Genomic DNA, 26,992 nt, shown 5'->3' with positions numbered 1-26,992 from the left:
TGCTATTTTGTTGTTTCATGTGTTAGTTATAAAATTAGTTCAGCTCTAAATGAATGCATGTGATTTAAATGTTAAAAAGTAAAATTTGGACCTCTGCTTTGTACCTGAGATGAAATAAACTGCCTGTGTTTACTTACTTTTTATTTCCATTTTATTTTTTAACCATTTTAATGTCTTACCTTTTCAGGGACAAAAATATTAAAGAAAAAGTGCCAAAAACTATCCACATATTTCAGATACATTAAAAAATGTTTTAATTGTTAATATAGGTAGGTGAATATTAGCAATTTTACAGGTCTTTTTTTAATAATTTTTGGATTTGAGGGGCCTGTCCTTGTTATTAATTTTAATAATAGCAACTTTTTTTACTGTGCTTTACAGTTCGTGAAATGCTTTTGCATTCCCTAATGTAACTGGGAGTACACTATGGGATAGTACCAGTAATTATCAAAAGTAAAGAGAAGTTGTTAAGATTATATAGCCTTGCAAGTTACAGAGCTAAAAAGTGAGACAGAAATTGAGGTCACTAGTATTTTTTTATCTCTGCAGGAAAGAAATTATTCTAAGTGAAATTCGGTTAAATAAAAGCATTGGGAAAAAAAATTAGGAAAAGATTTATGAGATCACATTTATCAGTCTTAATAGATAGAAGAGTGCTTTGAAAAGTAGAAATGGAATACAAACACAGGGAATACTATCCTGAAAGCATGTTACGTTAGAAGGTTCTTCAAGTCCTATCGGTTAGTTTTAAATTTAAGGAGAATCTTTTTATAAGGATACATTTTTGGAAATGAGACATCTAAGTGTGGACCAAAGAGAAATGTTAGATTTGGTTTAAATCATTCTCAAGGAAATTCTAGGATTCTGACCATTGTGATGTGTTTTGGATAGGGAGTTGGGGAACATACTGATCTTTATTAGATGTTTTGATCATTTGATGCAGAATAAGATGTGACTATTAAGATAGGAGGCCATTTTTGTCCCCCCTCCCTTTTTTTTTAAGTAACTCAAAACTTTAGAACTCAAATCCAATGAACACTCCCATCCTGAGAGCAGGTAATTAATAACCATGTTGCTCAGAACCTGTTTAGAATTTTTGTAATTGCCGGAGATAATAAAGCAGTCTTCTTTGATAGTTAGACTTCTTTTCAGTTTAAAAGTGGCATCACAAAGCAAGTTCCTTCTACTCAGCAGACTAAAAATTTGAATGATTTAATTGCTGGTTTCTAATAGCAATATTTTGTACTATTGGATATCCTTAGAAGAGTATACTAATGATAAGGTTCTAAAGATAAGAAAGTAGTCCCCAAAATATTAAATATGGTTTTCTTCTCTATAGTTTTCAAAGGTGTGTGCTTTTTCTCATAATGCGACACCTCTTTAGTGATAGTAGAATTATTGTTTGAAAGTCATTTCATTGGTGATAGATTCTCTAGATGTAAAAACTAGATAATTCTCACCAGAAAGGAGTAGTAAATGTGGTTGAGGTCTTATAGCCATCACTCAGTCAGCTTAACTACAGTAAACAGTCCTGTAATGTCACTTAAGTTGTTGATCTCTGTTTTAGACAAGGTGGAAGAGCACCTTCATATGACCAGTCAGACTATGGTCAACAAGATTCATATGACCAGCAGTCAGGCTATGATCAACATCAAGGCTCTTATGATGAGCAGTCAAATTATGATCAGCAGCATGATTCCTATAATCAAAACCAGCAGTCCTACCATTCACAAAGGGAGAATTACAGCCACCACACACAAGGTAAGATATGCTGATTTCTTTTTTTCTTTTTGGTTGTATTTTCTTTTTTTTTAAAATATAAATTTATTTATTTTAATTGGAGGCTAATTACAATATTGTATTGGTTTTGCCATACATCAGCATGAATCTGCCACTCTTATTTTTTTTTTTAACCTTCAGAGAATTGTTTGTATATTGAACTTTGTTTTGAAAGCCCCAATACAAATTACAGATTTCAACTGTAAAACTTTGGAGTGACCTTGAACAGATGTTCTCTCTCATATCCATCAAAGTTAGTTTCTTAGATTGATGTTTCTGAACTTCTTAGAGACTCCAAATGGTCACCTGATTTTTTTTTTTGCTGGCTAATTAAAAAATTTCCTTTGTTGTCTCAATAAAGTGATCAGTTGACAGTGCTGCTACTGCCATTTTTTTTTTTAATTTGAAAATTTTGTATTTTTTGACTGCACCATGAGGCATGTGGAATCTTCAGCTTCTAGCCAGGGATTGAACCCTTGCTCCCTGCAATGGAAGCACGGAATCTTAACCACTGTACCACAGCAGGGAAGTTCACACTACCAGTTTTATTTTTTGGTGGTGGTGCTGTATGTGATTTGAGAAAATTGTGATCCTATATTAACTTTCTCTAACATCATACCACTTTGTTTTGGTATTTAAGAATCTGACCAGCCATAAAAATGAATGCTTCAAGGGCAAAGGTCCTGCCTTACTCATTTTTATACCTGTTTAATAAATATTTGTTGACTAGTTGAATGAATGACTTAGCAACTGAGTAAAAGAGAAAGTTCACTCACTAAATACCTTATTCAGTGAATATATTCACTACTGTTTCTCAGTTTGAAAATCTGGTTATTCCTTATCTGTGGTTTATTTACATTCAGATATTTTTGACATGAAAAAAAGTAGCTTTTAAGATTAGGGTGTCCTTTTAATTAACTAGGGTTCTGTACCTAATGTACTTAAACTATTTCATGTTACCATCACATCAAAATGTGTTAACTATGTCACCATTTTGTTGTCTAACTTTGGTAGAATGGAATTTGACACAGGTATAATTCTCATACATTTAATTCCAGATTGTGTTATGGTGACTTGCATTCGAGTTTTGTGCACAGGTGCCATTTTCTGAGGGTCACGGGTGATTTAAAGAGCCATTTAGGGTTGTGTTGTGGAAAGCCTTTGTCAGAAATTTCAAGTTACTCATGTATGTTTGTATTAATTTTCTTTTCTGTAGATGACCGGCGTGATGTGAGTAGGTATGGAGAAGATAATAGAGGATATGGCGGGTCACAGGGAGGAGGTAGAGGGCGTGGGGGATATGACAAGGATGGAAGAGGTCCTATGACAGGATCAAGGTAAGTTTTTAGGTACAGATGCCTACATTTCTTTTTTTTTTTTTTTTTTTTAAGCTGGTTTGATTCCATCATCTGATTTTGTTAAGATGCCTAAAAAAGAGATTTGTATTCTAGACAAGAGGACAGAAATTCAAATTTTATTTTCAGTGTTAAGATGTCACATAAATTATCTCAAAATAGGTTTTCTTAGCAGTTAGTTTTTGTGGTATTAAAACCAGTGGAGAAAACTTCCCTATTATAATGTGGTTAAACCACTTAACAATGTTTTTCATGCCAGAGCTATAGACTCTAAACTCATTTAAAAGATGACTCTGGGAAATCCAAGTGTTTCAGTCTGTAGAAGATAAAAGGTAAGTTTAGAATTCTAGATTGGAAGATAGAGAGGCTGTTTTTTAATCTTGAATCCCCTTGGGATGGGAAAATATTAGGAAGCAATAGCAGAGTATAAAGTTGAGGTTGGCAGAGGAGAGAAAGATTGTATGTAACTGAACTGTTTTGTTCCTATTTTTAAGTAAATAATTACTGAAATAATTAGTACAATGTCATATACCATTGTGTATTTTGTGTAGACTAAGCTGTGGAAAAGGAATGACTTTTTAATTCAGCTTTCCTTTTTTTTTTATTGTTAGTTTTACCATGTTTTGGTATTTACTTACGGCATATGTTATGAAAGCTGGTTTTAAAATTACTTTCAAGTATATTTGTAAATTTAGCACTTTTGCTCTAAAAACAGGAATGAAAAAATAGTCGGCACTTATTGTCCTCAGATGAAATTTGTACATTGCAAATTTCATGTATAAAATATACAGGCTTAAAGGATAATTTGTGTTCTTTGGGAATTGAAATTGTCAGCAGCATGTTAACTGGCAATAATACCTCAGTACTCTTTTTGCTTCTTAGGGACTGAGTGAGTATCTGTTCCCTGAGGTAACCTGAGAAAATCAGTTACATATAGCACTGTTAATTTTTCAACTGAGCCAGGAATTCTGTCTCACTGACTTTTTCTATTTAGCGTGCAGTGCTTTGATCTAACAAATCTAAAGTCTAAACATATTTGAAAAATGTTTATAAGACTTGAACATTAAAAGTTTTGATTAATAGCCAAAGTCAATGTATTAAGGTAAAGCACCTATGTTGTATGCCTCTTCATTATCAAAGAGGATTGTGTATCATCATGTGGATATAAATGAACAGTGTACAGTGATACAGTGCTTACTCTCTATCCGTAGCTTCCACCCCTCAAACAGCATCTCAGACAGGATAACTAACAGGTTACGTGCTTTTCCAGGTAATATGTTTTAGATCAGTGGTCCCCAACCTTTTTGGCACCAGGGACTGGTTTCGTGGAGGACAATTTTTCCACTGACTGGGATTGGAGGGGGATGCTTTTGGGATGATTCAAGTGTTTTACATTTATTGTGCACTTTATTTCTATTATTATTATATCAGCTCCACTTGAGATCATCAGGCGTTAGATCCTGCAGGTTGGAAACCCCTGTTTTAGATAATTAGCTGCCTTGGGATGTTATATGTTTTATAGTATATCATAAGTTTCATTTTCTTCATAAGGAGGTTATAATTATATGTATAGATTACCTGTTAAATTATGTCTGTCTGAGAATAGTAGAATCCCACTTTTTAGAAGGAGGAGAGTAGGGAAGTCTTCAAAAATATGTTTTCAACTTTGGCAGATGACTTATCTTAGAATCAAAGAGTTGAAGGACCTTTCCTGATAAAGGAGGGAAGATCCATATCTTAACCAACCCAGGCATTTTAAGCGCTTTGATAACTCCTTGGCAACATATTTCAGTATAATTTTTGACCCAGGTATTGAATCATGAGCTAAATTTTTGATTTTCAAAAATTTTATTTAACCTTAGAAGCTCTTCAAACAAAATCTTATATACAAGCCCAGTATATATTAGGTCAAAATATCTGGTTCAGGTCAGGGTAGAATTTGGGCCTCCCTCCCCCTCTACTCCCCTTCCCACCCCACTAGTAAATGGAATGTACATAAAAGGTCTTTTTAAGAAATTTATGTAGTTGATTATGTTTACTTTCTATATTGGATTGGCAGACTTTATGTGAAAGGCCACATGTTTTCTGTTGCAGTTGCTCAGCTCTGCTCTTGTAGCACCAGAGCAGCTATAGACATTATATAAGTGAATAAACATGGTTTTGTTCCAATAAAACTTAATTTATGGGTACTAAAATATGAAGTTCATATAATTTTCATGTGTCACAATATCTTGCTCAGGATGTGATTTTTTAGCTTACTTACAGGAGTAAAGTATTTTAAAAAATAGAGGCCCAGTTTCAGGGCTTAATTTCCTGTACTTGGTTTTACATTTAAATACCAAAATACCCAAACATCTTTTGTTAGTCTTCATTAACACTCCCATTTGTGTTTGTAATCATCTTATTTAAAAATAGCAAGATTGAAAATATCCTTTCAGGGCTGTTTGAAGAATATCTGACATTAGTTGGCTTTATTTAAAGAAGAAGGGGCACAGTTTGCTGGTTAAGGTGGGATGGGTGGTAAAGGATGGGACATTCTTAAGATTCAGGTTGTTGCTTGAGTGCAGGAAGAATTCAGACCAAAGAGATCTGTGAGCTTTCCAGTTACCAAAGAGAAACATGTGAAGGCTGTAGGAAACAATGTTTTTCTTTGGAAAACACTTGGCAGCAAAAAAGATTGAATTTCTAATTGTCATCTGTTAGGTTGGGGCAAATGTAATTGTGGTTTTGAACTGAATTTTAAATCATTATAACTAGGTTCAAACACATCTTTATTAATCAAAGTAGAAGCTGTTATAATCAACCATTTTTGCCAATGACAGATAAGTTTGTTTATTTCTGTAGCATAAAAATCCATGCTTCTGGCAACCATTTTTGCCAGTGACTGATAAGTTTGTTCATTCCTGTAGCATAAAAATCCATGCTTCTGGATTCGATGAAGACTTGGAAAGCATTTTCCCTGCAAAAAGTTGTCGAGATGCTTGAAGAAGTGGTAGTTGACTGGCAGGAGGTCAGGAGAATGTGGCAAATACGGCAAAACTTTGTTGCCTGATTCATTCCACTTTTGAAGAGTTGGTGGTGTGATGTGTAGTTGGGCCCTTTCTGTTGACCAATGCCAGCTGCAGGCATTGCAGTTTTTGGTGCATCCTATCAATTTGCTGGACATACTTCTCAGATGTAACGGTTTTGCTGGGATTCAGAAAGCTGCAGTGGATCAGATGTGCAGCAGGCTACCAAATAGTGACTGTGGCCCTTTTTTGGTCCAAGTTTGACTTGGGAAGTGCTTTGAAGCTATTTCTCAGTCCATCTACTGAACTGGTTGTCACCAGTTGTCATATAAAATCCACTGTTCGTCACAGTTCACAATTCCATTGAGAAATGGTTTGTTGTTGGATAAGAGATGATGACACTTGAAAATGATTTTTTTGATTTGTGGTCAGCTTATGAGGCATCCACTTATCAAGCTTTTTCACCTTTCCAGTTTGCTTCAACTGCCTAGTAATCATAGAATAGTCAACGTTGAGTTCTTCAGCAACTTCTCATGTAGTTTTAAGAGGATGAGCTTTGATGATCCTCTCAGTTGGTCATTGTCAACTTCTGATAGCCAGCCACGCACTCCTCATCTTCAAGGCTCTCGTTTCCTTTGCAAAACATCTTGACCACCTCTGTACTAATGTGTTCGTTAGCAGTTCTTGGGCCACATGTGTTGTTGATGTCATGAGTTGTCTCTGCTGCTTTACGACACATTTTGAATAAGAAAGTTGCTCAAACTTGCCTTTTGCCTAATACCTTTTCCCTAGTCTAAAATAAATGTAAAATAGACAGCAAATAGTAAGTCATTAGCAAAAACACAGTGAGAAATGTGCATTAAAATGATGTATAACATAATCACATTTATTTATTTAAGAGTGTATTACAGTATCAGATGGCAGAGTTCAACAGTGCAAAACCACAATTATTTTTGCACCAACCAAATAAAATGCCATTGACCTTCTAGTGTACTAGAAGCTTAAAAGCCATAATTTTTCTCAGTGTTTTATCATTGCAGTGAACGCATTGCAAAATTACTAAAACTAGATGATCATTTTCCATTATTAGTATGTCATCACATTAAGTAGTTTTTTAGGCTTTAACATCTTAAGTCTCAAAAAGTTATCTTGAATTTTGAATGTTCTTAAAAGAGTTTTTGAATAGCTTGCTTGGAAATGTGCATGTGTGCTAGTGATAGTCCAGACAGTGCTGCCCAATAGAAATATGCGGATCAGCAGTGAGCTACATATGTAATTTAACATTTTCTAGTAGCTACGTTAAAAAAATAAGCAAGTGAAGTTAATTTTAATAATAAATTTTATTTATTCTAATATACCAAAAATATTTTATCATATTATTATAAAAATTGAGATATTGCACATTGTTTTTTTCATACTAAGACTTTGAAATCCATTTTGCATCTTACATTTAGAGTACATGTCAGTTTAGGTTCTCCATATTTCAGAAGGTCAACAAACAGCTACATATGGCTAGTAAATGCTGTATTGGACAGTGCAACTCTAGAATGATAAGATTCTTGGCCTTCTGAAATGTTGATAAGTATTGAATCCAGAAAGCCTTTTTACCATACCTATATGGAATGGAAGGAAATAGAACATAAGTACTGAAACTTCCCTGTGGTTCGCTGGGTAGGACTTCACCTTCCAGTGTAGGGGGTACAAGTTCGTCCCTGGCTGGGGAGCACAGATCCCACCCACATTCCTTGTGGCTGAGAAACCAGAACAGAAGCAATATTGTAACAAATTCAGTAAAGATTTTTAAAATGGGGCACATCAAAACGATAAAAAACAAACAAACAGAGCTACTGTTGAGAAATGGGATCTAAATCCACTTGAGTCATTTATGTTTGGAATTAATATTAGCCTGGCATGCTGCAGTCCATGGGGTCACAGAGTCGGGCACAACTGAGCAACTGAACTGAACTGAATGTTAGTCTTCATATCCAAAAAATTACATCCTGGACTACTGGGATGAAAAATCAAACATAGTTTTTTAAAGAACTAATATTTTTCACCTTTTAGCTAAGTTGCTTTTTCTCTTTCGTTATTGAGTTTTCTGAGAATAAAGATTCCTGTATTGTCCTGTTACTTTTTGGAAGTTTTAGTCCTTGAATATAGATATATTTGGAGTTTTAAAAATTAAATTTTGGAATAGAGATTCTGTTGAAGAACATTTTCTTGACAAGCACCTGAAATTAAATCTGATGATCTTCTCTAAATATGTAGTGCTGTAACAGTGAAGGAACCCTCAGTCTACCCTTGAGTAGGTTTCTCGTCATTTTGAACCTGGGACAACCATTTCTGTAGTTGAGTCAAGAATATACAGTTGAGTTTCTTATGCAGGGGACACTCAGTCATAAATTTGAGTATGGTTATATTATGTCTCTAGTAAATACCTCTACTTCTTTACTTTAAAACATTCTTCAGGAATTCTCTGTGTATACAGTTTTGCTTTTTCTGGGAAGAGAAAAAATGTGTTGTGGCAACACCTTGACTCAGACGTTCATATGCCTTCATGTCTTAATTTGCTAGCGAGGCCTTTAGTTTGTAGAAAAGGAACTTGTAACTTGACTGTAGATTTGAAAGAAAGATTCGTAACCAAAGGCCTGCCTTCTGTTAACTGATTTGGTAGTGGTACTGTTTGAGGTTTGTTTACTGTATTTGATACAGTGTTTCCTAGTAAGGAACTGTAATTAATTGAACTCACCTCATGCGAAGAGTTGACTCATTGGAAAAGACTCTGATGCTGGGAGGGATTGGGGACAGGAGGAGAAGGGGACGACAGAGGATGAGATGGCTGGATGGCATCACCGACTCAATGGATGTGAGTTTGAGTGAACTCCGGGAGTTGGTGATGGACAGGGAGGCCTGGCGTGCTGCGATTCATGGGGTCAGAAAGAGTCGGACATGACTGAGCGACTGAACTGAACTGAATAAGGAAAGAAAAGTGTTGAAATACTGGAAATTGAAAGAAAGCCCCACATAAAATTATAGATTATCTAGACCAGTGCTTCACTAACTGTAATATACATACGAACTCCTTGGGGATCTTATTAAAATGTAGGTTCTGATTCAGTAGGTCTGGGTGTGCTTGCTTTTCTGAGACACTTCTAGGCTCTGCCTTTGTTGCTGTTCCGTAGACCACCTTTCAGATAGTAAGGATGTAGACCAGCAATCCTAACCTTTTTGGTACCAGGGACTGACTTCATGGAAGACAATTTTTCCATGGACTGGGGATTAGGGGGATGGATTGGGGATGATTGAAGTGCATTACATTTATTGTGTACTTTATTTCTAATCTAATGCTGCTGCTGATCTGACAGGAGGTACTGGTTTGTGGCCTGGAGGTTGGGGATCCCTGATGTAGACCTTTATTTTGTGAAAGAGGAAACAGAAGCCAAGGGAGAATTACTGACTGGTCTGTTTTCAAGATTGATTAGTGATAGTTAAGACTGTATATCCTGAGTCTCTTAATTTGAAGACTGGTATTAATATACCGTGTTTGAAGTGTTCAGCTGTTGAATTTTCAAAGTGCTCAGTAATGATGATTTAAGTTAAAATATTATTAAATGGAGGAATAGGAAATTATAAACCTATTCAAATTTATTTTATATCCTTTATATTTTACAGGGAGTATGTCCTTTTTTTTTTTCCTCCTTATTTGTTCAAAGTTGTATTGCTGGCCAGAATAGATATTATGGGAACTAGATGATGTATGAAATTGTATATTTTCCCCCCACTGCAGCCAGATATGAACAGTTTGGTTCTTGGTTAAGGTGACAGCAAAATAATTCAGTGGTATCTCTTCTAGCACTTAGTTGTGAAAAATTACTGTTTAAAAAAAAAAAAACAGCTTTATCCTGGGTGTTTTGATGTCCTGACATAGGGATATGAGCTTAATATTTTCCCTAGTTCTTTTCTCATCATTTCTAGTGATCATCTTTGAAGAAATCTGAGATATCTTGTTTCTAATAAGATTTTTAGTAGTGTAATCTCAGAACTCTGGCTTCCTTTCCCTGAGGAGTTAAGCAGCGATAAAAAGGCCATTTAGAAGTAATGGGTTGATGGGAGGGCCCCTTGGGTAGTGTTTGGAAAGAGAAGTCTTAGATACTCAGCAGGGAACTGTGCACATGAAAAGGCCTGAGCTTCACTTTGTCTGCGTAGCCTTGAAATAGGCTTATTCTCCTTTTTAGATTTCCTGGGTATCAAATAAAAATTAATAGCAAATTGAGATGCTTGTGTCTATGACTATATACCAGTTGCAAGGGAATTTTTTTTTTTTAACATCAAGGTAGTTAGAATAGACTTAAAAATTTTTTTCTCATTTAGTCAGAGGATTTTTCTCAGGATGGCTCAGAAAACCCGTCTCGACAGCAGAGTTATTATTAAAGGGACGTTAGTACATTGGAATAGTTTCTTGAGTTATAGTAGAAGATGAGTAGTAGTAGAAAATTAGGTATCACTATCTGAAAACTTTTTGATTATTTTTATGTCCGTTTCAGCACATGAATCTTAGAGGATTACATGGTTCAGTTAAGAGAAACAAACTTTTTATGTATGAGTATTTAAAGAGTTCCTTGATAAGAGAATTTCTTATATAAAGCTATGCACTCAGGGGCATTGACTTCCTGGCAGTGGAAATTGCCACTTAAAGTGATTTCTTGTGGAGTATGTAGCGTTCTGTCTCTGATGTAGTCTCCTGATTGGTGTGGAGGGCACTGAGTAGCTTGAATTTCAGCAGTTCTGTGATGAGATCTAGCATATGGCAATTTATACTTTCTGCTAGCTCATTTTGCTAGGTATCTGAATGATTCATATTTTTAAGACTGCTTTCATTCAGTCTCACTTTTGTGTGTATTTGTACCTCGCTTTTTCCCTCATCTCATAAAAGCCACTGTTTGATATCACAGTAGAACATAGTGCTTGAGCTTTTTCCTCTCCCATTCTGTCAAAATTTTAACTTTGCTTTATATTCTTCTAGTCCTTTTCTTTTTTCTCATATTTAACAAAAATATCCCTTTGGAAAGAATGTTTGCTCTAGTTTAGCATTCTTCCTGTTGTGTCTTCAGTTTAAGTTGATTTGAATAGTATCCCTTTGGCTTGGGGTTGGGAAGATTTTAAAGTAAGAGTATATTAGATATGTTCTGTAATGCTCTTGAAAAGGCACCCTTGTGGAAATAGATCCTTGGGAAAACATTTAGGTGAAAACAACATTTTGAAGTCTATGAAATGAAATTTACTGGAAAGTTAGAGGTGCTACTGTTTTCCTGGGCACTCTACTTGAGACAGTTAAGTGTAGATTGAGCCCAGGGCTCAGCACATTAGAGACTTAAGGAAGAAATCATTTCTTCAATTTTTCCTCTGCAGTGGTGGTGACCGCGGTGGCTTCAAAAATTTTGGTGGTAAGTGCTGAGTATCCCAAAATGTTTCAGTGGAAATGCTATATAAATCTAAAAGCCACCAATATCCCGCAGACGTAGTCTAAGCCCTTTCTTATTCTGTTGAGGCTGGTGTGTGTTGTGTGCTTTAAAAAGTTATATACATATTTGTCTCAAAATATTAAAAAAAGACAAAGTTGATCTCAAATAGTCCAATGGGTTTCTACACAGTGAATTTGCATGAGAGTCTGTGGTGACCAATGAATGAGACCGTCACTGGATTTTGTCAATAACGTTTTTTAATAAAGGTAGCTGACATGGTGTTTTAAAATTACTAGGGTTTTCCAATCAGCCTTCACAATCAGAGCTTAACAAAAATGATGCTAGCATAACGCCAAAGTGGCTGGTGCCGTCTGGGACAAGCTTAAGGGAATATTGACATTCATCTTGATTTCTTAAACTTTTAATAAAACTTAATTTATATATTTACTTTGTAAATCTGTGATGGTTACAAGGATTTTGAAAGTATTGACTTTTCATGCCTTGGTTATTATTACTGTTTTAAATGATTTCTGATGAGTTGCCTTAAATAGCTTTCTTTCTCTTTCTCTTTTCTTTTCCCTTAGGTCACAGGGATTATGGACCCAGACCAGATGCTGGTAAGGTTTATAATAGTTTGTGACTTTGCCATTAAGGAAATGTTAGTTTTCCATTTTTTCAAAGGAAGAATATGTGTGTTTGGAGGAGTTAGTACAGGAGAAAGATTTGATTTGATAGTATTGCCAGAACCAGGAAGCTTCCCTTTTAAAGATGTTCCAGCAAGAAAAATTTAAGGGATTTGGAAAGTTTGCTAAGGAAAGTCACTGTTTGGGAGCTTTCCCCTGCTCCCTCTTGCTTTTGTGAAGAAACACTTGATTTTGTATTGCTCATTAACATTATTTAATGACACTAAATCAGGTACAAGAAGATTTGTATCATTGGGGAATTAGAAGTAGAATAGCTATGTTGAAGAAAAATGTTGGATGAATAGTCTGCTTAATGGGCCTAAGAAACCTGAAATCATATATGAGAAAATTGTCTTACTCTGTGTAGAGGTCACTAATTTCATGTGCCTTTTTATTTTCAAATGAGGTTCATGGCTACCTGGAGCCTTTTGAAAGTAATGATTTAGATATTAAAAATTTGAGTTAAAAAATTTTAATATATATTGAAATCAGAACTTTTGTTTTTATTAAGATGCTAAAGTACTCATGTGGATGTCAATTTCTGAATTATCTCTTGATGGACTGAATTTTTGTACATCTTTCTTACTTTTTTGTACTAATCCAAAAGTATGTGAGTAAGGTAAGGTGTGTGTCAAGGTGCTCCTAATAATCTCATAAGTATTAACATATTCTGGTTAAGATACATAGACTACGTAAGAAGTCCACACTCTAGTATCATTTGTCTCTTATTTATACCCTCTGGTATATATAAAGCTTATTACAATGAATGGGAAATGAGCAATTCTGCTGGCTTGCTTGGAAGTCCAGAGTGTCAGATTTGGGGAATTTCTACCAGAGAGCCTTAAAAGTATTGATTAGCCAGAAAGAATTAAAGCCCTCCAAAGAAAGGAGTGCTACTTTATACTTTCTTCATCTCTTCCTGAGCTTGAGTCCTGTATCTGAATTTGAAGAGTAAGATTTATAAGATCTTCCTTAATTGGTCTGTGTATTTGGCAGCGTGTGGACTTGAGCCACTTTTCATGAAGTTTAGTTGCAAGAATTGACCTACCAAACAACTACTGTGACCACTTTGTATGTTTATCATAAGAGGTTTCCTGTATTGGACCCTCTTCCTTTTGGTCATAGAAATAGTTGAATATTGAGCAACAAATTACTGTTCTTTGTCACTAAACAGGATATAGTTAAACCTAAGCAGTATATAAAATTAATCATATATTTTTTTTTTCCTTTAGATTCAGAATCTGATAATTCGGATAACAACACAATCTTTGTACAAGGACTTGGGGAGGGTGTGTCTACAGATCAAGTGGGGGAGTTCTTTAAACAAATAGGAATCATCAAGGTGAGTAAGAAGTTGGCTTATGTTGAAAATATCATAATTATTAACATATTCTGGTTAAGATGCATAGATTATGTAAGAAGTCCACACTCCAGTATCACTTGTCTCTTAAAATTCCCTGATGCATGTGTTCACCCCTGGCTGTAGGCCTTTGCTGAATTGCTAAATACATAAAGATTTTATTCCTTGCTTGTGTTTACCTTTCTGCAGCCTTCCACAACTTTGGTTTTCAGTCTTAGTACTCTAAACATAGTCTCGGCCTACCTCCTAAAATTGTGAGAACCAAATGAAATTGTGTGAACATTTTTATATTCTGCAATACCAACATATGAAACCCAAGTTAATACTAACAACTTTTTATGTTGGTATTTAATGTCTGCTGTATATTTGCCCAATATAATAATGCTTTATTTCATAACTTTATTGTACTTAAGTGTCTTGTGCACTGTCTTTTTCATGCATATATTTTCATCTTCAACTAGAAAGCAGCATTTAGAGCCGTGTTAGTAGATTATAGCATTTGCCTGAAATCAGGGTGTTTTTGGTGTCTATGGAATTACTTGAATCACTCCCTCCCCCCTCCCTTCTTGGAGAGCAGACATTTCTTAAGAAATTAACACATAAAATATGTTAAAAAAAAATTCACGTAGTTTCGAAAAGTGAAAATTCTTGTTTTCTACTCCCTTCTCAGCCAAATCCAGTGTGTGTGCCTTAATGGTAATTTATTTGCTTGGTGAACATTCTTCCTGTTTTTCTTTTTTAGTTTTACAAGGTAAATGTTTATATGAAGCATAATTTTTATTTCTTTGTGGGTTTGAGGAAATTATATATGGATAAAACAGTATGACGTGTATCATTTTTATAGTTTGCTTTTCACTTAATGTATTTTAGAATTTTCCTTTTCAGAACCTACAGATAACTTCATTTTTATGTTGGTAGTATTTATAGTATGGATATGTGGATTCCTTTAAAAAATAAGGAATTTTAATTATCTGAGTGGTTCATCACTTTTTCTTAAAATACTAACACCAGCTTGTTCGTCCCTCAGACAAATAAAAAGACTGGAAAACCAATGATAAATCTATACACAGACAAGGACACAGGAAAGCCAAAAGGGGAGGCAACAGTATCGTTTGATGACCCTCCTTCAGCTAAGGCAGCCATTGACTGGTTTGATGGTATACCTCATTCATATACTTTCAGTGTGTGGTTTTGATAAATGTTTTCTGGTCTTGAAGTCAAAATATGTTCTGGTAGACAATGATTATCTTGCTGTTTACTTTTTTAGATATCCTATTGAGAATACAGGCCAGAATTCTTATATACCTTTAGAAGTGAGATGAACTGTTTCTTTGTCTAAAATATTTCCTAATGTCATCCTTTGTGCTTCAGGCCACCCTCATAGAAATGTAAAGGGTTGGCCTGGTTGACTATATTCTTTTAAAATTTAGGTTAATTTCCCTTCAAATGCAATGTTGATATGTAGTAGAAGACTAGTACAATAAGACTTTTTTCCCCTGAAAATAAGAAAATATTAAAAAGTAGAAGAAAGGAATAAAGCTTCCATAGTCTACATAGAGAAAACTACTGGTGTTTCTTCCAGCTCTTTAAAATGTATTTTTAAAATAGTTTTATCATTCTACTCCAAAAGTAATTTTGTCTCATGCTTTTATTTCCTTGATGTCTTATAGTCATTTCCCCATGTTATAAATTTATTGTTTTTGTTGTACCTTGTAATGGGGCTTCCCAGGTGGCACTAGTGGTGAAGAACCCACCTGCCAGTGCAGGAGAATAACACTGTGTGTTTACTGTAGTTTATGAGCTAGGCATAGTTCTAAGAACTGTATGTGCATTAACTCAGATCTTCACAGTAACTGTTACTTTTTTTTTTTTTTATTGCTTTTATTACCATCTTACAGATGATGAAACTCGGGCACAGAGAAGATAAGTTAATTTCCAGGACCACAGAAGAAGTGTAGAGTTAGGGCTCAAACTCAGGCAGTCGGGCTGCATTCTCTCTGAAGAAGTAAATTGCGCCTGATTGAGAGGCACATGTGGTTTCTTGCAGTTCCAAGATTATTGCACCTGTCTTCCAATGCATAGTTGCATTTTGATTTTTTGCTCTAAGCAGATCTTATCCCCTCGCCCTTGAAAGGCCAGGTCCATCCTCCCTCACTATTGTTTGTTTAGTAGTTTCTGTGACTCATACAACTATTTAGCTTATAATATGTTAGAACACTTTCTCTGTCTTTGCCTCATAGGGCAAATGAGCCTCTTAACAGAAACTCCATAGTTCAGATCTTAATTACCAGGTCTTTGCAGAGCTTTTAAAATATTTATCCATGGTTTGTTTCCTATGTCAAAGAGCTTGCTATACCATTTGACAACTGTGGAAGGTTGCCAGTCATAGCAGTTAGAGTTTGCTGAGAGGGCTAAGACTCCTAGATTTATAACTATTTTATGAATTCCTTGGGCACCTTTTTCTGATATGTCTGTTCTCTTGTTTAATATATAGAGTGAAAAGGCTAATTTTTGTCTCCAAGGCCCTGGGACAGCAGAATATGTATATATGTACATGTGTATAATCACAAATGCACACATTATTTTTTAAGATACTACTTCAGACGTGGTACCAACAGTATATAGTAAAAAATGAGCTTCCTTTCTAGCTTTTCACCTGCTGAGAGTTAAGCAACAATAGGCAGTGTGTAAATAGGCATATGTGTGCACATGCACGCACGCACGTGCGCACACACGCACACACACTCATTCCCTTAGAAAAGAAATGGTAGCATACTGCATTCATTGGCTTTCAGGTAAAAATGGTTAGACATGAGCTTTTTCGCTCAGTAAGAAATGGCTATCTCCCAGGGACAAATCTGTTCTATTCAGTAGATTGTATCATATTCTAGTATAGTTACCTTGACTCTTGAACGTTGCTGTGTTTGAATTTCTGTGAGAACATGTGAGGTATTTCTCTGAAATTAAACATTTCCGAGGCAGTTTTATATTTTGTTAAGAGGTGGAAATGTGGAGTAGCATTTCTTCAAAACTATTTTCATTTTTTTCCTTTAGGAAAAGAATTCCACGGCAATATCATTAAGGTGTCCTTTGCCACCAGAAGACCTGAATTCATGAGAGGAGGTGGAAGTGGAGGTGGGCGACGAGGTAAGATTCTTGTTCACAGGCTTGGGTATTACACAGAGGGTTTAAATTTTCTGTCTTAAAGTGAGATACAGAATAGATGATTAGGTAAATAAAGTGTCATAACTAAGAAAGGATGGAAAAAGGTTCTAGAAATCCCTTTGGAAAGCTATATAATGCAGTTTCAGTTGGAAATTAGGAGGCAGTTGTTTAACTGATACCTAATTTGGTAGTTAATCTGGCCCAATGTGAGTTCCCTGATATAGTTAGTGCCAACTTGTTTATTTCTGTTGTGTTTTAATTTCTTAAATTTGGAATATGTCATCTCACCTAATCTTTACCACTGAGATTCTCAAACTGAGGAGGGTACTATAGAAAGAAGTTTCTTAGTGCATTATTTGAACTATAATGTGCACCTTGGAGCTTCTTCCATATTTACTGCATTGACTGAATAAGTAAAGCCCCAAATCAAAGAATCATGGAGTTCTTCCATAAGAGGTTAATTTGGGGGGAGCTGCCCAGTTATTGATGAACACTTAGTTCTTTCACCTGATGCTTTTCCTCTGCTTTGTTAATATCTGCTACTGATTCTTCCCTCCTCCTTACTTATCCCAGGCCGTGGAGGATATAGAGGTCGTGGAGGCTTTCAGGGGAGAGGTGGAGACCCCAAAAGTGGGGACTGGGTTTGCCCTAATCCGTAAGTATCCTATTTACTTTGGTGGATGTAGGGGTTGGGATTGGATTTGCAAGTTGCAAGAGGGGGTTCTGAATCCATTGGAAACTGTTGAGCATTTTCTTTTCTTTCTTTCTTAGGTCATGTGGAAATATGAACTTTGCTCGAAGGAATTCTTGTAATCAGTGCAATGAGCCCAGACCAGAGGACTCTCGTCCCTCAGGAGGAGGTGGGTCAGCCTTAACGGCATCTGCTTCTAATCTTCTGGCTAGCATTAAGGAGGCTTTCCATGATTCTGCTGGCCTTACTGGTTTTCATTTCTACCTGCAGATTTCCGGGGAAGAGGCTACGGTGGAGAGAGGGGCTACAGAGGCCGTGGGGGCAGAGGTGGAGACCGAGGCGGCTACGGTGCAGACAGAAGTGGGGGTGGCTATGGTGCAGACAGAAGTGGCAGTGGTGGCTACGGAGGAGACAGAAGTGGGGGTGGCTACGGAGGAGACAGAAGTGGCAGTGGTGGCTATGGTGGGGACCGGGGAGGTGGCTATGGTGGGGACCGTGGTGGGGGCTATGGAGGAGACCGAGGAGGCAACTATGGAGGAGACCGAAGTGGCGGCTATGGTGGGGACCGTGGTGGGGGCTATGGAGGAGACCGTGGTGGCGGCTATGGAGGAGACCGAAGTGGCGGCTATGGCGGAGACCGAAGTGGCGGCTATGGCGGAGACCGAGGAGGCTATGGCGGAGACCGAGGAGGTTATGGCGGAGACCGAGGAGGCTATGGCGGAGACCGAGGAGGCTATGGTGGAGACCGAAGTGGGGGGGGTTATGGAGGAGACCGTGGTAGTAGCGGAGGCTATGGTGGGGACCGAGGTGGCGGCTACGGAGGAGACAGGAGTGGTGGCGGCTACGGAGGAGACCGAGGTGGAGGCTACGGAGGAGACCGAGGTGGCTATGGAGGCAAAATGGGAGGAAGGTGAGTATTAGAATGTATTTGCTAATGTTTCCACCTCACTGCTCCTAGATTTTAGAGTCTAAGCCCCTTTCAATCACATTTTCTTCTTGTCCAGTTTTTTGTGACTTGAATTTCCCATTGTCAACTCTTTCAGCTAGGATGGAGAAGATCCACTTATTTCCCTGCTTAGTAATTTCCAAAATTTATTTTGTTTTGGAAATTCTTGTGATGTTTATATTTGAATAATGTATGATAGGTGTATGCATTCTTATAGCTAAAGATAATAGAGATTGAGAGATGATTTGAAACTGTGTAAATCAGGGATTCTTAATCTAAGTGAGGGGCAAGCATACCTTTTATGCTTTTTCAGTCACGTGCTACCTTGCAGCTGTTTCTTTGGAGATGGTTACACCTTTTCCAGGTTAAAAATCACTGGTGGTATTGATGGGAGTGTGTGATGCACGCGAAAGGTGTAGAGGCAGAAAGAGTTGAGTAACCAGTGATGCAAAATAACTTCAAAGCTGTACTAAGCTTCTCCTGTCATAAACAGTGTAGGGCAGCCAGAATTAGTATAGCATAGAGTTTGGAACACAGAGTTTGGAGACAGATCATCTTCTTTGAAATCCTGGCCCCGCCACTTATTATTAGCTGTGTGACTTAAAGCAAGTTACTTAACTCTTTGGAGCATCATATTCTCATCTGTAAAATAGGGCTAATGGTATGTAGCCCTATTTTGTGGAGTTGTATTAGATTATATTACCGCTGGCCATGGTAATCACTGAATAATTGTTACCTACTAGTAATGATCATCTACTGAATACTTCTTAGTGCGTGGCAAATTGTGTGAAACTGTCTTTGTATACTGGAGTTCCAGTCCCTCTGTCAACCCAAGAGGTAGATGTACTTTCCATTTTATGGAATAAGAAATGTTAGGTAACTTTTCCAAGATCACATAGTAAGTGGCAGATCCAGAATTCTTATATGAAGGTGTTTCCTTGCTTATTCCAGTAATCTATTCCCTTTAGAATGCTGGAATGGCAGGGTCTGCAACCTGAAATACCACAGTGGTTTAGAGTCTTTATTCTAGATGAAAAATTTTTAAGAGAATTAGTCACAGCAAAGCTTCTAGGAACTTTGTATGTCTTAAAGCTGATAAATTAGACATTTAGTAAGCACCTTCTAGAAGTAGAAAAATACACTAGGCATATTGTCATCCTTATAGAAATTTGTCAAGCAGATGCTAGTCACCAGCATCCTGAAGAAGTGTCTTATGCTCCCTCTTGGTAGAAAATTAGAATTTAGTCTGGCTCTTTATTTTTCATTCCTAGAAACGACTACAGAAATGATCAGCGCAACCGACCATACTGATGACTGGTTTGAATGTTCCTTTGTCTCTGACAAGATCCATAGAGAAATTGCCAGAGTTTTGCCTGCTGCTTTCCTCGTGGCCTCTTCTTGGGTAGTGAAATTAAATGACATTTGAATTTTTATTTGGGTGGGAGGGTGGGGACAGTTTTTCTTTTAGAAATGTCAGTTGAAATATCCCCCTTTAGTTTCCAGCCTTCTCCTTCTCAACTCTTGAAGCTAAGTGCGTTGTAAAATATTGCCAAAATGGAAAGTGTTTTGTAATACTGCAATAAAGAATGCTTGTTTTGTGGACTTTTGTACATTAGTGCATTGTTCTGTCACACTTAGGGTGCAGTTGCAGCAGACTTGAACCCTAAAGAATTAGGAAATGAATTCTACTTCATGAAATTAAAATGTTACTCCAACAGTATTTATTGATCTCCTACTCCGTTAAAAATAGTAGTTTTCCAAGCATGACTGTGTGTCTGAACCACCCGAGGAGGTTGTGAAAATTCCAAATTCCTAGACCTCATCCCAGGTCTGCTGGATTAGAAATTGGTGGGATGTCGGGAGGTAGAGCTGGGAATCTTATTTTAAGATCACCAGGTGATTTTGATATAGTTAGTGGACAGCTGAATATCATTTATTTAGGGGAGTGTTCTAGATGCTGGGAATATGGAGGTACAAGAGCTAGGTAGAAGAGTCAGGGTTTGACAAACCAGGGTTAAGATATCAATGCACATAGCATGTTATGTGACATTCTTTAAAATATTTTCCTACCCTTAGCAAGGATAAGGCACCGCATCAATGCTGGACATACTGCTTATCAAGCAAACAGATAGTATATAGTCTGATAAGTGCTACAGTAAGAATAAATGCAAGGTGCTTTGATGGCTGGTTGAAAGGATGCTTAACCCAGTCGGGTGGGGTTGGGAAGGCTTGATGAGTATTGAAAGAAGACTAGGAAATTGGTTAAAGAGGCTGGGCTGAGGAAATGATGTTCCCAGCAGAAAACTGACATGAATAAATCAAGAGTTAACAGAGTGAAGAACAGGCTATTCACTTGAAAACTGTGTGGTTGTGATTGGAAGAAGGAATTTAAGAATGGGCAAGCAAAAGTTAAGGTGGAGAGGTAAACCAGCTCTATGATAAGGTCCTTGCATTTCGTTTTCCCCTTACCTCCATATGGAGGCGCCATTAAAACATTCTAAGCAGGGGAGTGGCCTGATCTGAGCGGCATCAACGGAAAATTCTGGCTGCCTTGTAGAGAGGTTGGACTGGAGACAGTGGTACGCCAGGTGAGAGAGGATACTGGTCTGAGCTCAGTGACTCGACGAGGAGGAGATAATAGATTTGAGAAATGAAGGGGGGAAATTTGGCAAGATTTGGCTAGATGTCAGAAGTAGTGGGGGGAGAAGTCAGGTTTCTGGTCTGAGCAGTCGGGTAGATGTGCTGCTTATTAAAATGTTAAGAAACACTGGAAAAGGAAACGGGAGTAAGATGAAGGAATTGAATTCAGTTGTGGGTAAGTAGAATTTTTGACACTTGTGAAACTTTCACATAGGGACATTCAATAGGCAACTGGGTGTGCAAGTTGCAACTCCATTTCAGTGGCTCAGTCGTGTCCAACTCTATGACCCCATGGACTGTAGCACATCACCAACTCCTGGAGCTTGCTCAAACTCGGGTCCATCAAGTCGGTGATGCCATCCACCCATCTCATCCTCTGTTGTCCCCTTCTGCCTTCAGTCTTTCCCAGCATCAGGGTCTTTTTCCATGGGTCAGTTCTTCGCATCAGGTGGCCAAAATATCAGGTGGCAACTCAAGAGAACAGCAGAATTCAACATTACGCTCCACTGATTCCTTACTGACTGCTTTCTCCTTCGCTAACTTCTTATTTTTCTCTCTTCCTTCGCTCTTTACACGTTAGAAGTTTCTCAGCTTGTTCTGATCCCCTTTCTTCTACTTACACTCACTCTTATCCCGGGTGAACTCATTCAGGCTGTGGCTTTAAGTACCATGTAATATGATGACTACACCAAATTTGTGTCTCCAGTTATCTCTTCCCTTAACCCTGGATTATATCCAGCTGCCTACTTGACCTTTCCACCAAGTTGTGTGGAACATTACTTTTTTGAAGACTGCTGGGACCAAACAACATCTCCAAAATCCATTTCTCTTTTCCTAGTATTCCTTATCTCAGTCTTCATCCATCCATCCAGGTTGGATCAGATAAAAAACAACTTTGGTTTCTTTTACTCATTTATACTTGAAAATCCTTTTAATTCTACCTCTAAAATACAGCCTTGAAACCATCTTTATATTCCTAGTTGTAATCCTAGTATGAGCTATAGTCTCTGGTAAGTGCAATTAGCCCATTAATAGACCCCCTCCCCCTACAGTCTTGCACCTCTAAAAACCATTTTTCGTACAGTAGCCAACAGTATTGTATGTCATGTCTCTTTAAAGTCCTTTCAGTGACCTCCTATTGTACCTTGGCTTTCAGAGCCCTGAGTGATCTGGCCTTTGTCTCTGCGACCTCACAGAACACTTATCCATATTAGCCTGCCTTAACCACAGCAGTCCTAGCTCTTAAAGGTACCAAAAGTGCTTCTGCTTTAGCGTGTCTGTATATGGTTTGTCTCGGGTTCTCTTTTCTCATGCTTACCTGGCTGACTGCCTTTCATCACAATGTTGGGTCACATTCCACCCTCCCTCCCAGATCTTTGCTGGCCTTCCTATCTACAATACTTCCAGTCACACATCACCTCTTGTAATGTCGTCATAGTACTTAGCACTACGTGAAATCTTTTTGTAGTTAGTTTTTCTCCATTAGGAGGTAAGCTCCAGGAGAGTAGGGAACCTCTTCTCTTGATCACTGTTCTACCCCAGTACCTAGAACAGTGTCAGACACAGAATAGGTAGGTACTCAATAAATACTGACTAAATTAATCTATTACAGATTTGAGTCATTAGTGTATAAATGGTAATTAAAGATGAAAGTGGATATGATAAAGCAAGACAGTAGTGGTTTTTCCATTCTCAGTGAATACTAGAATTAGGAACTTTTTTAGAGAGTAGAGCCTAGGATGAAACCTTGAGAAATACCAACATCTAAGAGATAATAGAAGATATGGAAGCAGACTGAATGACCAGTGAGGTGTCTGTGGAACCCAAGGGAAGAGTGGATTTCAAGGAGAGAAAAGCTACTGATGTCAAGTGCTCAAGTTGGCCAAGCTATATAAAGACTAGGGGCTTCTCTGATACCTCAGCTGGTAAAGAATCTGCCTGCAAGTCAGGAGACCCTGGTTCGATTCCTGGGTTGGGAAGATCCCCTGGAGAAGGGATAGGCTAACCAATCCAGTATTCTTGGGCTTCCCTTGTGGCTCAACTGGGAAAGAATCTGCCTGCAATGCCAGAGACCTGGGTTCAGTCATACCTGGCTTTGATTCCTGGGTTGGGAAGATCCCCTGGAGAAGGGAAAGGCTACCCACTCCAGTATTCTGGCCTGGAAAATTCCATGGACTTCTGGCCTGGAGTATATAGACCATGGGAGTCGCGAAGAGCCGGACACGGCTGAGCGACTGACTTTCACTATAGGAAGCATTCGTTATGTATAGCAACGTGGAGTTGTAAATTATCTTTGCACAGGATTTCTCAACCTTGGTGCTACTCACAGTTTGGGTTGGATAATTCTTTGTTGTGAGGGGCCCTCCTGAACTTTGTAGGATGTCTAGCTGCCTCCCTGACACCAGTAGCAGTCCCCAGTTGTGACAACCAAATGTATCTCTGGACATTACCAAATGCCCCTGGCTGGTGGGGGCAGAGGGGTGGGGAGGAATTACCACTTTTGAGAATCACTGCCTTAGCAAAGGTGGTTTTGGCAGAAAATTGAACCCAAACTGAAGTAGGGTAAGGAATTAGAGAAATGGAGACAGGTGATGTGAATGACGATTTAAGAGCCTTGATTATGAAGGGTGGTTAGAAGTAGGATGAGTTAAGAAGGGGAGACGTAGACCAGGGGTATGGGTTTTTATTTTTAAGATGGGTGGGAATTGATCATGTTTATGCACTACTTGGAAGGAAGTGGGGTAATTGGTATTTAAATTCCTTGAAGGAATGGCATCCAGAACCCGAGGATTTTGCCTCAGGAGAGGAGAGTGCCTCTTGCATCGTAATCGGATTTAAGTGCAGATGCTGTTAAGAGTAGTAACAAATGACTAACATTTATTGGGAGCTTCCTATGTACCAAGTGCTTAATAAATTGGTGTGTGTTAACTCATTTAATTCTTGTAACAATGCTGTGAGGCAAAGAGGTATAGGGAAAAATACTCTTTTTGAATATGAAATCACTGGAGAGGTGAATGGTGTAAATGATTTTGATTGCTACCAGAAGGGGCTTTCAGAGGATACACTGAGGAACAGAGGCTCTGAAAGGTTAAGTACCTTACCCAGCATCACGTCTCTAGTTAAGTTACAGAGATCAGATACTAACTAGAGTATCTGGCCTTAGTACCTGTGCTCTTAACTACTGTGTATAAGGATTCTTATAACAGAGATGGCAAGTATTTGGGGTAATTTTCATCTGATGTCTTTTTTTTTTTTTTCTCCCTGAAGAGAAATTACAATGGTCTGCTGAGAGTTGAGGAGGTAATGCAATAGAAAGTTTGAAGAGACTGTAGGAAATGTGACGAGAACAGAGAAAGCCTGAAATAACTTGTAGGAAATAGGAAAGTATCATTACTCAGCACCCATAAGGTTGCCAGAGAGCAATAAGGGCTCAGTTAAGATAGGAGGCAAGTATTTTGGAACCAGTCTATGGATGTGTGAATTCTCTCCACCGTAATCAGCAACCTGGTTATAGGATCAGAGGCAATTTGATTCAGGGTTGGGAGTTTTTATTAGTCAGGGAGAGAGATGCTAGTGGAAGTATGAGGCTAGTGAGGAGATTGGTTGCTGGATGGGGTCCAAGCTGAGTAGAAATTATAGTGAGAGGGGGCTGGCTAACAATGTAGGGAAATCAAGAGCTTAGGGTTATTGATGAGATTCAAAGGACTGGTAGTGGGGATAAAAAGAGCTGGATAGATGGGAGATTCGGGTCAGAAAGTATTACAGATGTTCATGAGTATTTTGGAGTTGGAGCCATTCATGGGGGTGACAAGGGCTAAGCATGGCCACGGAAATGAGTAACTGAAAGGGAAAAGCCTTCGTAGCTGAGCTTAAGGACCGAGGAGCTGAGGTGTCAAGACGGTTGTCCATAGCGGTGGCGATAGCAAGACTAAGATTCAGGCAGCGAATGAGAGGAACTAGGGAAGTGGGCAGAGGGTGGGAGAGCTAGTTTGAGCCAAGACCCTCAGGGAAACAATGGCAGGAGATCGTCACGTTGGAAGGAATGCAGAAGGAGGAACATCTGCTGTTTTGGGAAGAGGCCAGTTCAAGAGCCAGGTTTCAGTTACAACACAGAGACGGGTGAGAAATGTCTGAAGAGGTAGAGTATAAATCCGTTCCCCACCCCCAATCTCCCATTAGGGAGTATCTAGAGATCCCACTAGAAAGGGAGGAGAAGGGAGGGGTCTTACATTTTGGATGGTGTCCAAAATCAGTCCCAACAGATCCGGATGGTTGAGAAGAGTGGGCAGTTCAGGCCTCAGAGAAGTTGCCCCAGCTTGGACTAAGCATGTTTCTAAGAACGTTGGGTCTAGGTAGCTCTAGTACTGGGAAGACTGGAATGTTGATGGTCTACCAGATGGTAGATGCTGTATGCCGACCTTTATGCCCATGCTGTCTTAAATCTGGTGAGGGCTGGTGGAATTAGGATGGAGGTCCTGCTGAGCAGAGACTGTGGTATTTGGCTGAATAATGAGACCCCCTGCTGGAGAGATCCACAAGTGTGGAAGAGGAAGGGTTGGAGATCTGTGGGCAGAACTTTGCAGGGAGTGGAGAGCCTGAAGTAAGTATACAGTTAAGGACTCATTTTGTACCCATAGGCTGTTAAAGTGTAAAAATGTTAGTTGCTCAGTTGTATCCAACTCTTTGTGACCCCATGGAGCCTGCCAGGCTCCTCTGTCCATGGAATTCTCCAGGCAAGAATACTGGAGTGGGTAGCCATTCCTTTCTTCAGGGAATCTTCCTGACCCAGGGATCAAACCCCAGGCTCTTTCATTACAGGCAGATTCTTTGCCGTCTGAGCCTCCAGGGAAGCTCACTTTCACTTTTCACTTGTACCCACTTGTACCCACTGTTAAGGCCCAGGGAAATTTAGGTTAGGATGCTCATTGGTGCAAAACTGCAGAGTGGACAAGAGAGGAAAAGATCATTTTTCCATCTTTGGCCTTTGTGCCACACTATTAGAGGCAGTGCTGCTTATACCCCAGAATAGTGATACTGTTCCTTTGGTTTTTTACTTAAAATTCTATAAAGCAAAGCATGAATTTATAAGTGGTAGGGCAGGTGGGCAGATAAATCTCAGTGACATATACCATGCTGGATTCAGAATAACTGGACTACTCTAGAACCTGGAATGTGGGGCAGTAGAAGGGAACATTTTGTTTCACTTTGGCCTTTCCTGCTCAACAGGAAGAACTTGACCTCTCACTGACCACTCAATAAGATGGCAGGGGTAAATGAAGGCAGCAGAGCTTTTTAGATCTCTGGTGGTTACAGGCTCACATGGCAACGCTGGAGAGAGGAACAGAGAAAAGAAATCTCCACTTGAGTGCCTTCTATGGAATACCAGGCACCAGTAGGTTTTGTGTTATTCTGACTTCCCAGGCGGCACCAGGAGACATGAGAGATGCAGGTTCAATCCTCGGGTCGGGAAGATGCTCTGGAGGAGGCATGGCAACCCACTCCCAATATTTTTTGCCTGGAGAATCCCCATGGTCAGAGGAGCCTGGCAGGCTACGGTCCATAAGGTCACAAAGAGTGGGACACGACTGAAGCAACTTTGCACACACGCACGTAATCCTAAGAGCCCTCAGAAGTAGTGTGCATTACTCCCTTCATTTTGTAGGTGAGGACGGTTCAGTAACTTCACAGTCGAAGATCAAGTGAGTGATGGGCCCTGGGACTTGATTTCAGATTTGTCTGACTCCAGAGTCTGGGCTTTTCCTTTTAATGGAGGACATAGCTTGCTGGGATTGGTGTGACCAGTCCTATTGGCCGAGGGAAACTGAAGCATTTCGTAAAATGAGGGAGGCGCTAAGGCAGTTCTTAGAGAGTAAATTGAGTCTGTCAGAGGGAATGACCCTAAG

General features: G+C 38.6%; 1 protein-coding gene across 1 annotated transcript in view; it reads left to right on the top strand.

Annotated features, from left to right (window-relative positions):
• Positions 1-20,051, top strand: part of TAF15 (TATA-box binding protein associated factor 15) — a 29,253-nt gene extending 9,202 nt beyond the window's left edge. The window contains exons 6-16 of the mRNA XM_069542659.1: positions 1,568-1,761; positions 2,996-3,116; positions 11,552-11,586; positions 12,189-12,221; positions 13,520-13,629; positions 14,675-14,804; positions 16,702-16,794; positions 17,386-17,467; positions 17,584-17,672; positions 17,774-18,413; positions 19,721-20,051. Coding sequence (XP_069398760.1) covers positions 1,568-1,761; positions 2,996-3,116; positions 11,552-11,586; positions 12,189-12,221; positions 13,520-13,629; positions 14,675-14,804; positions 16,702-16,794; positions 17,386-17,467; positions 17,584-17,672; positions 17,774-18,413; positions 19,721-19,760 — 1,567 coding nt within the window. The 3' untranslated portion in view covers positions 19,761-20,051. The remainder of the gene's footprint in view (positions 1-1,567; positions 1,762-2,995; positions 3,117-11,551; positions 11,587-12,188; positions 12,222-13,519; positions 13,630-14,674; positions 14,805-16,701; positions 16,795-17,385; positions 17,468-17,583; positions 17,673-17,773; positions 18,414-19,720) is intronic.
• Positions 20,052-26,992: the final 6,941 nt, after the last annotated feature.

Source organism: Ovis canadensis, chromosome 11 (genome assembly GCF_042477335.2).
Source record: "Ovis canadensis isolate MfBH-ARS-UI-01 breed Bighorn chromosome 11, ARS-UI_OviCan_v2, whole genome shotgun sequence".
Taxonomy (NCBI): Eukaryota; Metazoa; Chordata; class Mammalia; order Artiodactyla; family Bovidae; genus Ovis; species Ovis canadensis.
This window is presented reverse-complemented; position numbering and strand designations above follow the sequence as displayed.